This window comes from Crinia signifera, chromosome 1 (assembly GCF_055691185.1).
Source record: "Crinia signifera chromosome 1, ASM5569118v1, whole genome shotgun sequence".
Taxonomy (NCBI): Eukaryota; Metazoa; Chordata; class Amphibia; order Anura; family Myobatrachidae; genus Crinia; species Crinia signifera.
In genome coordinates, this window is record NC_139217.1 from 379317152 (window position 1) to 379330436 (window position 13285).

The window sequence follows — 13285 nt, forward strand, 5'->3', positions numbered from 1 at the left end:
TCATATACACTGCAAAACCAGTTGATTTAGCAGTGTAAATGATTGCCACTTTAAAAAAAACTGGAGGTTTGTTACCAAATCTCTCACTTTCTGAATCTCTCATCCTATTAAATTTCACCCATACGGCTGAAGTTGCCAATTAGACAAAAGGAAAAGGAAACAAGATGGGACAAATAGTTCTTATCTGATATCACATTCTATGTTTCTATGAGATTTAAATTATTATGACCTTTATAAAATTATTTTAATTATGTCCCTAATAATACTGTATAACAATAAAATATTTTCTCTAAAGGAAAAGGAAACAAGATGGGACAAATAGTTCTTATCTGATATCACATTCTATGTTTCTATGAGATTTAAATTATTATAACCTTTATAAAATTATTTTAATTATGTCCCTAATAATACTGTATAACAATAAAATATTTTCTCTAGAACATTTTGTTATTATATGTTATTTATGTAACATCCAAGTGGTACTTCCATGAGAAATCTTGGTTATTGATTCGTCTTTTTATTTACTTTAACTGAAACTCAATGCTACACAAGCTCAACTATGCATTTTTAAAAAAAATGTTATTAATTATAATTAAGCGTACTTGTAATTTCCTGAAAGATGATTAATAACTGATGTATTTTTTATTAGGCAACACAAAGTAATATATGGTGTTGGTAACAAAACAAGACTAAATAATTCAAAATATTGATATTCTCCGATAGATGTAAAATAAAGAAATATATTTGTCTATATAAGAAATTAACCAGTATGTGATTTCCCAAGAAAGATTCAACAGTCAATATCCTGAGGCATAGATAAATAAAGGCAATGTGCTCAATACCCGTACAAATAGAATTTGTGATCAATGTCTCTTTACACCTTAAATCCAATAACTGGGACTTGAGAAATTAATCATGTGTAATCTGGTGTCTTCTTTTTTTTTTTTTTTTTTTAACTATCACAAGTAGCATTGGAAAGCAACACAAATTGGAAAACTGAAGAATAATTCTAGCTAATCCTTTGGCTACAATTTGTCCAATAGTTTAGCAGGTTTTTTATTCCCTTGAATTACAAATAAACCTAAAATAAGAGTTTGTGTATAACTATCCAACCTTAACATCCGCACCCATAAATGTTCAGGTGCCTTCCACAATATTTGTAATACTGCACGTGGTGGCACTCCCATCCCAAGACAGCTTATGGAATACTGTAAACTGGGGTGAAGGGCTGACCTGGGCTCTTTCAGTGGTCAGAATGGAGAATATACAGATTGCAGCATGCTGCCATCCTGCAGTGCACAATCATGATCTCAAAATATTATTGTCATTATAGGCAGCCATTTACTGAAAAAGGTAACTAAAACTGTCTATCTATATTGCCGTTCAAGTGGCTTAATGATATAAAGACTTATTTAAAGTACAGTACTGTATGAAAGAAATTATTTCCCAACTCATCTATGATCCCAACTTTATCTCATACATTGTAAGTCTCCTGTCTGTGAGAAACTTGAAGAGGAGACACTGCAGTGCACTTCAGGGAGCGGAGCTGAATGTTTTTGTTATTAGGCCCCACCCCCAACATAGGAAACCATCTGTGATTTGCTCTGCATGGTGAGGGGTGGAGCTAAAAGATGCAATTCAGTCATTTAGCCTCACTCACTTCCTGCAGCTCCCACAATTGCCAGTGAGCAACATACAAAACTTCCTGCTTCACTAGGAAGCAGGCAGGAAGTGGGAGAGCCACCAACTCTTGCGCTGCAGGGGACTACCCCAAAAATCTTGAGCATCCTGTATTGTAAGCAAGTATGATTTCAATAAATCTATTATATTACTATGTTTCCTTTTTTACTTTATGTGTTGAATTTACACTAGGCAGTAAGTTGCTCTGCTGTATGTGTGGCGAATAAATTATATTTAATACGTTTTATAATTAATATGTAGTTTTGATGAATTTCAACTGCATTATTAACAATACATTAAGTTAAAATGTAATCCATATGAATGAATAAGGATTATGATAAAGTAATAATAACATTTGTATATTTAGCTGTATGCATTCTGATACAAACAATATTGCTAACATGCTCTCATGAGAATTTTCATCTGCTTACAGAGTTTGTCCAAACAATGCCCAGGGCACAATCTATGGCTCTGACAATCTGATTAATGCTGGAAACTGAAGGGGAAGATTATTACAGACTGGTTTACATATCCTAAATCTATTTATTTTATGTTAATGTTTGAGTTTTTCATCACTGACTGCTTCGGACATTAAAGTTGACTGATGGGATTCGAGAGTGTCAAATGTTTGCCTAAAGGTATCTCCTGAACCACCGGTCTTTTTATTGTTATAAAATAAGCTTATTCTGTGGAAAGTTTTATTAGAAAAGAAACAAATGTAGAATTAATATAGAAACACTCAATGTACCATGCTCTAATGCAGGACAACCGAAGAGGAAGGCATGGGCTGGTGGAACTAATAAACCTGCTATTGTGTGAAAAGGGGATAATAAATGCAAGGTCCACTCAAAGGCATCATTAGGGAGGTGTGGTTTGTGCAGACTGTATCCAGGTGTCACCGGTCCAGAGGTGAAAGCAAAATGCCAGCTCCTCCTCTGTAACAGGGAGCTGGGTGGTTCACTGTGACATTTTTGGAGTATCTGTCAGTGCATACAGAGTCTCCAGGGGTAGGCCAGCATATTATTCCCCAGGAGTGATATTAATGGGGATTTTTTTAAGATCACACCTCATGCCCCTTGAGACAATGTCCCCATTATAATGTAAGCAGTTCTCCTGCAAGGCCACACACCCTTTCTCAGTGGCAGTTGGCACTAGCTCCTATCCAATAGTTTGAATTACATTTTGTCCTCAGTACAGGGATGTGGTTTGCCCCACAAGTGAATAATCATCAGGTTCCAATGCCTGAATCACCGGTAGTGGAACCTGTCTGGAAGTTTTAGCTCCATATCACCGTAGAGCTACATGTAGACAATAGGTGTCAGCACTATAACCATTGGGAGAAATACGACTTACAGTACATATTTGATTATTATAAAGTTGCAACCAAGAAATATCAAAAACTGTACATCATAGCTGTCTTCAGTACATACACATCTACAAAATATCTAATTCATTGTTACAGGTGACCATGAGGTTGGTACTAGCAGGCACAGTTGTCATTTAGCCTTCTGCTAACAACCTTCAACAATAACAGCCACCTCAGTGGATTAGGTCCACCAATTACCGGGATGCTGCCTGGTCTTTCCATGGACAAGGCTGTTATTGGAGACTGTGCAAGGTAAGTACGAAACTGGAGTCAGACAGGGACATACTGTAGGAATAAGAACTAGACACAGAAGACAAACAATAAACAAGTATACACCACAAAGTATGACTGCCACCTGATCACTGCAGAGGATGATACACACTACTGACACTGTACTGTTGATGTTGACATAATACAGAATAATGAACCACAATCGGCTGTCGCTAATAGCATCTAAGTTGAGTACTCAGGGACAGCACAGTGGCAGACAAACAGACTGATTGAGGAATCCACAAAAGTGGAATAGACGCTCACTCTGACACAGAAGGACATACAGCGGGACCATGGAAAAATACAATAGTGGGTAGCAGTGTTTGGTCCTGTTATTCCATGCTTTTTCCATGTTTTTTTCCATGTTCTTGACAGGGGGAGTTACTACCCCCAGTAATTTGCAATAGCAGCTACTTGGCAAACCAGCACGGTGCGCAGTTCCCTCTTTATATCGCTTGATATACACTTTCATACAGCAGGACTAGACTGTGGGGCAAACAATAATCCCAGTATAAAAACAGAAGCTTCAATGTAGAAAGAATCAACTGGGAAAACAGGACCAAACACAGCACAGGCACATGAAGGATTAAGCAAACTCTGTGAAACAGGATCCAGGCAGTGGCGTAACTATAGTCCCGCAGCCCCCGTGGTGGTGGGGAGGCGCTGAGAAGGTGTGGGCTCCTGACTCAGTCTGCAGGGCTATAGATACCCGCTGCCGCCTGCCCCTGTCGCCAGCCGGTACCTCCGGCGCTTCTGGCGGGTCCCAGCTCCTGCAGCTAATAAAAAGTGACAATCAGAAAATGGCTGCCCCCATACAGCAGACCGTTTTTAAGATTGCTATAAGAGGCCGCCACCTACTCTAGCATCCTCAAAAACTGTCGGCATTATGGGGGCAGCCATTTTCTGAGTGTCACTTTTTATATGCTGCAGGAGGCGGGAGAGCTGGGACCTGACAGAAGCGCCGGCTGCAGGAATTACTGGCTGCATGGGGAGGGGTGTTAACCCTAGTTGTTGGAGGGGGGTTGGTTAACCCCCAAGGGGGGGGGCGCAAATTTAATAGCGGCAGGGGGGAACAAATTAAATAGCTACGCCACTGGATCCAGGTAGGTGAACACAGGGCTGGCCAGGATCAGGGTATACAGGTAAGAATTGAGTCAGGATTCAGGAATGGGGTATACAGACAAGGACTGAGTCAGGATACAAGATAACACAGGCTTGGTCAATATTCACCCAGACAGGATAAAGGTTTATCAGGATATAACCAGCATTGAGTCTAGGGCAGGCTGGGTAATATAGGGAGCAATACCCAATCAGGATGGCTGGGAAAGGACAAGCCTCTTGATACACATTCCCATTTCCACTGCACTGTATTCCCAAGCCGAAAACAGCCTCTGCCAGCAACTCCTCTAATACATGGTGGGATGACATCAGCTGCCAAAACCCAGGAGGGACCAATCAGCATTTTTTTTGAAAATTCTCGGGCCAAAAATCCCAGGAACGGTAAGATCTGTTCCACTGCAGCTCACCCGGAAAAAACCCTGCTTGTGAATAAGGTAACAATCCAAGGCCACATTAGCTGGGATTTTTTACTTGTAGCCATTTCCACTGACAGAATGTATTAGTTAACTGGTTTTTAACAAATAGGGCAAAATTCAGTGTGCTTTTTTGTAGTATAAAGATCTAGGGCCAAATGTAATAGGGTGAGAGTTTCGGAAAGTGAGAGATTTTGGGAGAGTTTTCCCATGTTTTTTAAAGCAGCAATCAATTACATGGCAAAAATCAACCTGGTTTTGCAGTGTAATTGATTGCTGCTTTTAAAAAAAAGGGGAAAACTCTCCCAAAATCTCTCACTTTCTGGAAACTCTCACCCTATTACATTTGGCCCCATGTGTTTTCTTCACTAGCTCACCTTTATCTCATGGCTCCATTATCTTGGATAAAATAGCCCTTATATTTTGTTTTGAAACACATTTCCCAAAACATTATTTAAAATGTATTTAGGCCCTTATTCTGGTTCACTCGCAAAGGCACATTCCTTCTCAAATGGACAAAACCATGTCTCTTTAGAAGCACATGGCATTACTGCTGATCCAGCAAAATAGATGGTTACCTGTAAATGTTTAAAGAAATCCACAAAACATGACCTGTTACAGGGCACTTTATAGATGCAGTATAGAACCATGATCATACAGCTTGCCTACAGCAGGAAATAGGATATTAATATGTAATTATGATCTTTTTTATTGTTTTGTGAACTAATTTGCTAGTCTCTTACCTTTTAGAAATAAATGTTATGGTATGTGGTGATACTAATATTTCTGTTAGCTCTAAAGACCATGGCCCTTATTCTGATCGGTGCGGCCGGATCCGAATATGCGGCCAGGACCGTGCGTGCGAAACCCCGCCTTCCATACGGATCGCCAACTCCGTCCGTACGCGGTAAGAAGCTGGCCGAACGGACCGCACGTGTATTTTTCATGGAATACACCTCCTCCATCTCAGGGAACCTCCCCCATCATTCGATGGTCGCACCAGCTCCCGCAACCTCAGACCACACGGACATTTTTCCGTGCAAAAGCAGGGATCTGGGCGGGCAGCTGACATCCGGCGATGTCATATGTCCGCCCCCTACACGTGCGTCACGGCCGCATTACCATACGTACGCCCAGCGTTTGCATGGGAACACCCATGAAACGCGGGGCGTATGCATATGGTAATGAGCCCAAATAGCCCTTCACGCCCCTCTCCACCCCCTGTTCGAGTGTTCACATTTCATGCGGGATTTGGCCGTACGCCCCTCTCGCACATGCGCAGAGACGCCTCTGCACATGCGCAGACACAAAACATCGGCGGCACGAACGCACGCGGATATTACCGCACCAACCAGAATAAGGGCCCATGTTATTGGATACTTATATTTTAATATTCAGACATTCGTTAAATGTTGCAATTAATAAACTTTCACATCAAATGTATTCATCCAATTCTCAAGATCAATGACTAACTATGCTGTACAGTACTTCAGCAGTTCTAATCAGGTTATTCGGTCATCTGTACTGTACTGTAGGTTTCAAATAAGGATTTATTTGTCTGATTCATTCCTGTATTATTTCTGCTGATGGAAGAAATCAAGATTTTGCAGAGGTGTTCATTTCCTAAGATAAGATATATATTAAAGACGTATGTTGCCCATAGCTACCAATCGGATTCTTTCTATTATCTTCTAGAAGATGATAAATAAATAAAAATAATCTGATTTCTATGGCCAATATCCCATCTTCAATAAAATTATCATCTTAGTAAATTTACCCTGGAATGGCCAGAGGCACGTCTATTTGAAACTCACCTACATATTGGTACAAGGGCCAACCCGTAAGCTACAGGACACAAGTCTCTTTAATGGAGCAATTTGGTATTTATTGCATGACATACTGTAGTAACGTGAGAACAATGTAACATATTCTATACATGCTATACAATAATACTGTATTTTGCTCACTTTTTTTCTTCTTTTACTGTAATCACACATGTCTCACAACTTAGCTGGGGCTTTACTGGCAACGTTTATCCTGGGGCAGTAAGTGTAACCATGTTTTCTACCTGTGATGCAAAATGAGTGTGACAAAGCACTGAAGCGCTGCGTGTGTTTTATTTAATGGGTGTGGGGCAACAGGTAGACAGCAAAAAGGTCAACAACCATTAGGTCAACATGCATTAAGGTCGACATGCAAGAATATCGACATGTCATTAGGTCGACACAAGCATTCGGTCGACACGGGGAAGGTCGACATGGGGTTTTCGTATTTCTTGTTCCAAATGTCAACACAGTCGACATGGACACTAAAACATAGCATCGTGTCCCCTCACTATGCTTCGGGCACGGTGCCTCGCTACACTCAGCACACTATTTTATTCTCCCATCACGCCCTAGTGGATGGTAGGGCATGAAATACCGCCTGTCGGCACATGTCGGATGTGAAAAACCCCATGTCGACCTTTTTGACTGTCGACCTTCCCCATGTCAACCTAATGGTTGAGTCGACCTAATGACATGTTGACCTAAACCCATGTCGACTTGCAGTCATGTTGACCTTCTTACATGTAGACCTAATGGTGTGGATAAATGTTTGTCAACCTTTTTGCTGTCTACCCGTTGTCCGGATACCTTATTTAACATAGCTGTGGTTTATATAGTCAATAAAATACATGGAAATGTGTCAAACCTAAAGCTATACAGCAGTATCACTGGACTGGACTGAACTATACAGCACTATCACTGGACTGGACTATACAGCTCTATTACTGGACTGGACTATACAGCACTATTACTGGACTGGACTATACAGCAGTATCACTGGCACTGGACTGGACTATACAGCTCTATTACTGGACTGGACAATACAGCAGTATCACTGTCACTGGACTGGACTATACAGCTCTATTACTGGACTGGACTATACAGCAGTATCACTGGCACTGGACTGGACTATACAGCTCTATTACTGGACTGGACTATATAGCACTATTACTGGACTGGACTATACAGCATGATCACTGGACTGGACTATACAGCTCTATTACTGGACTGGACAATACAGCAGTATCACTGTCACTGGACTGGACTATACAGCTCTATTACTGGACTGGACTATACAGCAGTATCACTGGCACTGGATTGGACTATACAGCTCTATTACTGGACTGGACTATACAGCACTATTACTGGACTGGACTATACAGCAGTATAACTGGCACTGGATTGGACTATACAGCTCTATTACTGGACTGGACTATACAGCACTATTACTGGACTGGACTATACAGCATGATCACTGGACTGGACTATACAGCACTATTACTGGACTGGACTTGAGCGTGACGTCACTAAGCCCCGCCCCCATTATGTTAAACAGGCGAATTCACAGGTCTCCGTGGAGGGGCAGGGCTAAAATGACACGATTTTGCCATTTTAGCTCCACCCCCTCCTCTGAGACCCGCGGATTGCGGCATTTAAATGCCGCGATCGGGGGCGCAGCGGGGGTCCCCCCTGAATCCGGGAGGGGAACCCGATTTTCGGGAGACTCCCGGCCATTCCGGGAGGGTAGGCAACCCTTAGTTAAACCCTTTTTCACAAATAGGCCTTGAAACTACACTTTGAATTTACAGCATATTTTGATATACATAATGTGTTATTGTATTGTATATTTATATATATTTTTTTACAATCCCTCATCAAAAAACAAAAAAAAGCAATGGTCATAAATAATAATTCAGGCAAATGATACTTTTCACAAAGAGTATATAATCTTTAATGAATGTGATTTAAAACAATATTTTGTCAGTGTTGCATTAAACGAGTTCAGAGAATAAGTGTGCACATAACTACTGCTGATTATTCTTTATTTACAATAAAGCACCCATGAAAATGCCCCCCCCCCCTTGGCCAACTTCAGACACCCAGAAGGAATCTCTGCATGTCAAGTCATTACAGTGATTAGGTTACAGGGGACGGCTCACACACAATTTCTAGGTACCAGTCAATAGGTCAGCACCGAAAGGTCAGCATGCACTAGGCTGACATTGACAAAGGTCGACACAAGTAAAAGGGCAAAATGGCAACAGTCAACACATGAATAGGTCAACATGAGTTTTTCACAATTCTTTTTTTTTAGTTTTTAATTTTTGGGGGGACTTTTTCATGCTTTAACATCCACATGGACTTCAACTGGAAATGGTAAAGTGTGCCACGCACAGCGGTACCAGAAAAAGGCATCTGACCCGAAGATAGGTGAGCAAAGCGAGACATGTGAGGGTACCCAGTGGCGTAGCTACGCTTTGGGCGCCCCCCCACCCATACCCACCCCCGCCTCCGCCGCCCCGCGGTGGCGGGGGCTGCGGTGCTATAGTTACGCCCCTGAGGGTACCCACTACACTAATTGGGGATCCATGTGCTCCAGTGTCAACATTGACACCAAAAAATGACACAATCATATCGACCCTTTCATATGTCATTCAAGTGCATGACAACCCCTTGCCAATGATGACCTAATACATGTTGACCTTTTGGTGTCAACCTATTGATTGTCAACCGAAACATTGTCTGTGAGCTATTAATCATAAGTAATCCATGGGCACTATACTGCGGAGGTCTGGAGGGATGTAATTATGGGCCATTGGACTGAATAATAACATAGGGGGTTATTCCGGTTCACTCCTTCTGGCAAATTCCTTCTTAAATTGACAAAACCATGTGAACTGCAGGGGGGCAGATGTAACATGTGCAGAGAGAATTAGATTTGGGTGAGTTATTTTGTTTCTGTGCAGGGAAAATATTGACTGCTTTATTTTTACACTGCAATATAGATCTCCCTTTGAAGTAAAACCCCACCCAAATATAACTCTCTCTGCACAAGTAACATCTACCCCACCTGTAGTGCACATGGTTTTGTCCATTTGAGAAGGAATTTGCCAGAAGGAGTGAACCAGAATAACCCCCACAGAGATCACCACAGGTCACATAGGGATTGAAAGACATATGTTTGAGGCACCAATTTTCTCAGCTAATATGAAAGACCCTGAATACAGCTAAATGTAAAGATAGATCAATCTCCAAAAGTTCAAGTGTATTTATTGAACACCAAATGAATCCCCATAACATGTAATTGCATGCACATTATCTTGTAATTTAATAACCGTCTGAGAACAGTTTATGCTTACCTCTATACCAAAATTAACTAAGTCAATTGCTACAAATTTCAAGAAAAAAATATGTTTTCCATTGGTAAAAAGCAGTTCCAAGGTCTGTCTTCTGTGTTGGTGCAATTGTGAGGCATAAAGTAAGGTGACCTCATTCTTTTATGAAATCACCAGATGATGTGCAATCACATTACACCAGGATTTGACAGTATTTAATAAATACAGTATGCCTTGGAGATCTGTCACCATTTACCCTTGACCATGCCCAGTCTCTTCCTTGCCTTTTGTATATGAATGATCCTAAATGATCTTTTTCTAAATAAAGTGCCTAGTATAAAAAATTAGGAAAAGGACTCAAACACGGGTAATTCTTTCCATGAACTATCTAAGACATGCCAGGCATCTCGTGCCATATGGTGCAAAAAAGTAGGGTGTTTGAGGACACACTGTATATAATTTTTTCAAATCTATCAATAAAAACAATTATTTTCCTCTAAATAGTGTAAACAATTGGTGCAAACAAAGCATTAGAAGATTAACACTAGTTCTAACTAGTACATTAAATTTATATTTAAAATAAAATCATTTTTATATGTATAATACACTTTATATTATAAAGAGGTCATAACATTTATATACTATAAACATATAGATTTGACTCACTAAAAATTGAGAATATTACACCATTATTGACTCTTTTTCGGTAATTGAAGAACGTTGTGTGAAACTTTTCTGGCTGAGACGTGTGTGTATTGTATCCTCACTTAATGCATTATCAAGTCTCGATAGGATGCTAATCTTAAACTTCTTAAAATCCTGTCCCATTATAACATACAGTATGGGGTTTATACAGCTGTTGGCCATTGCTAGGGCAGTGACAATGGGCATGCCAATCTTAAATAGGGAGTCTGAAAATTTATCATAAAATAACTCCAAAATATTCATTATGTTGAATGGTGACCAGCAAATGAAGAATGCCACAATTATGGTAAATATGATCTTAAATGGTTTCCTGGATTTGGCCATCCTGTTCTTCTTGAGCTTTAAGACAATTGTAACATAGCTGAGTGTAATGACTACGAGTGGTATTAAATATCCAAATGCAAACCTTATTATGACCATGGCCGTATGGATTGTTCCTTCATTATTTTCATCTATGACATTATTGTGACATACTGTTTTGTTCTCATTTGGTGCAGTGTCACGGAAAATTAAATGAGGGGTGCTTAGGAAAAATCCAATAATCCATGCAACGGTGGAAAGAAAAGTTGCGAGTCTGGTAGAACGATGATTTTGGGACCAAACAGGAAAGAAAACAGAAATGCAACGATCCAAACTGATGATGGCCAACAGAAAAATGCTGGTGAACATGTTCAAAACGAGGATAAAACTGTTGAGCTTGCACATGGCTTTGCCAAATATCCAGTCATGATCCATTGCGGTGTAGACCACAGTCAGGGGTAAGAAAAAAATGAACAGGAAATCAGCCAGAGCCAGGTTAAAAAGCCAGATGGAGTTGACAGATTTCTTCATTTTGAAAGCAATGATTCCAATCACAAGGCCATTTCCAAAAATTCCCAAAATATATACAGTTATATAAAGCACAGTGGAAATAACCCGAATGGTTAGGCTACTTGTATCATCTCCATGGACATGATTGATGACATTCAAAGTACCATCATGATCATCAGGGTAATCACTATAATTACTATAGTTATAATAATTAGTATTGTCATCCATCATCTGAAAGAGAAGATAATATATTAGAATTATCATAATATTTAAGCCAGAAGTATTTATGACCAAATTAAAGTATTCAGACTATTACACAAAGTATTGCAGTACAGGCAATCTAAGGGACACAAATATATATATATATGTATTCTTCTGGCTATATATATATATATATATATATATATATATATATATATATATATATATATATATATATATATATATATATATATATATATATATAATTTGTAATTATTTGTAATTTGAAAATTATTACTAATTGCTGAACATATGTGTAAGCAGTACAATTATCTGCCTTACAATCAAGTGGAAAGACTACAGAGTGCTTTAGTCATACATTAATTATCCCTCCCAACAGTAAGGCGTGTGAGATTTGAATAAAGAAAGCCCAAGGGGTGGAACTGCTGATGTAGCAGGTGTTCTCAAATAGAGATCCTGGGGACTAAGAGGTCCTCAGCCACCAGTGCATGACCTAATATTTTGGGGGTACAGGGTTGGATCCTATACCTGCTCTACTCTACAGTATGTGAACTTACGGTTGGACTGGTGTATCTTTAAAAACTTTCATTGGCCATACCCTCTGAATGGCTCCTTCATAGAAGGGATGCAGTTCCAGATGTCAACTAACTGTCAAAAGTAACGAATGAGTGAAAGGATGCTTGCCCATACTTGGGATTGACAAAGACGGAGACTAGAGGTGTAGAGTCTAGCGTGGCAGTGGAGTTCACCATTGCAATGTTCCTTTGTACAGGTGAAGGCATGCTCCTGAGTGTAACTAGAAGTAGTCATGCGACAGTGAAAAAGAACACTTTTATGTGGCACTAGATAACATATACACAATATAATTCAAAGTAAATTTATTGCACAATATCACAAATATAAAACATAAAACATGCAGCAGTGAAGTACCAGAATAAGATTACTAAGAAAGATGATGTTGAACTAGGAGTCACCAAACTAATTAAAAGATCTATACAAAGTTGCACTAATATACAATGGATAATCTAATTAGCACTTTCCTATTACTTTTCCTCCCCTGTTCTGAGTTTCAGAGCACTTTTCTGTTCCACTTTATCAATTATATTTAATATACAATGGAGTTTGCTGTGTGAATATCAAATGTTTTTCATGTTTCGATTTCTCATACTACATAGCAACTGGTTGCTGTATAAAAAAACAATAAGAAATATATATATAAATAACAAAAATCAATTATACAGCATACATAACCCTAGTCCAGGGGTTCTTAAACTATTTTGCTCTGGTACCCCTTCAGATAATAAAAACGATTACAGAACCCCAGCAAGTTACCACAGAATTGCCGCTACATGTATGGCCAGGAAAGTGAAGTGACTGCAACTGTGACAGGGAGGCACTGGATAATGGGGCATGGGAAAGATGACAGGCGGATAGAAGAGAGAAGCAGTGGGTGTTTACTTGATGAGTTATTCCACCCCCCCCCCCCCCCTCCTCACAGACACATTAGCCTGATGGTCAGCAACATGGAGTCATGGACCC

At 39.8% G+C, this 13285-nt stretch overlaps 1 protein-coding gene across 2 annotated transcripts in view; it reads right to left on the reverse strand.

The window, feature by feature from the left end:
* Positions 1-9769: 9769 nt before the first annotated feature.
* The window catches only part of CMKLR1 (chemerin chemokine-like receptor 1), a 91642-nt gene continuing 88126 nt past the window's right edge, over positions 9770-13285 (reverse strand). For both annotated transcript variants that reach the window (XM_083151448.1, XM_083151447.1), the window contains exon 3: positions 9770-11755. In XM_083151448.1, the coding sequence (XP_083007574.1) occupies positions 10691-11755 (1065 nt within the window). In that variant the 3' untranslated portion in view covers positions 9770-10690. The remainder of the gene's footprint in view (positions 11756-13285) is intronic.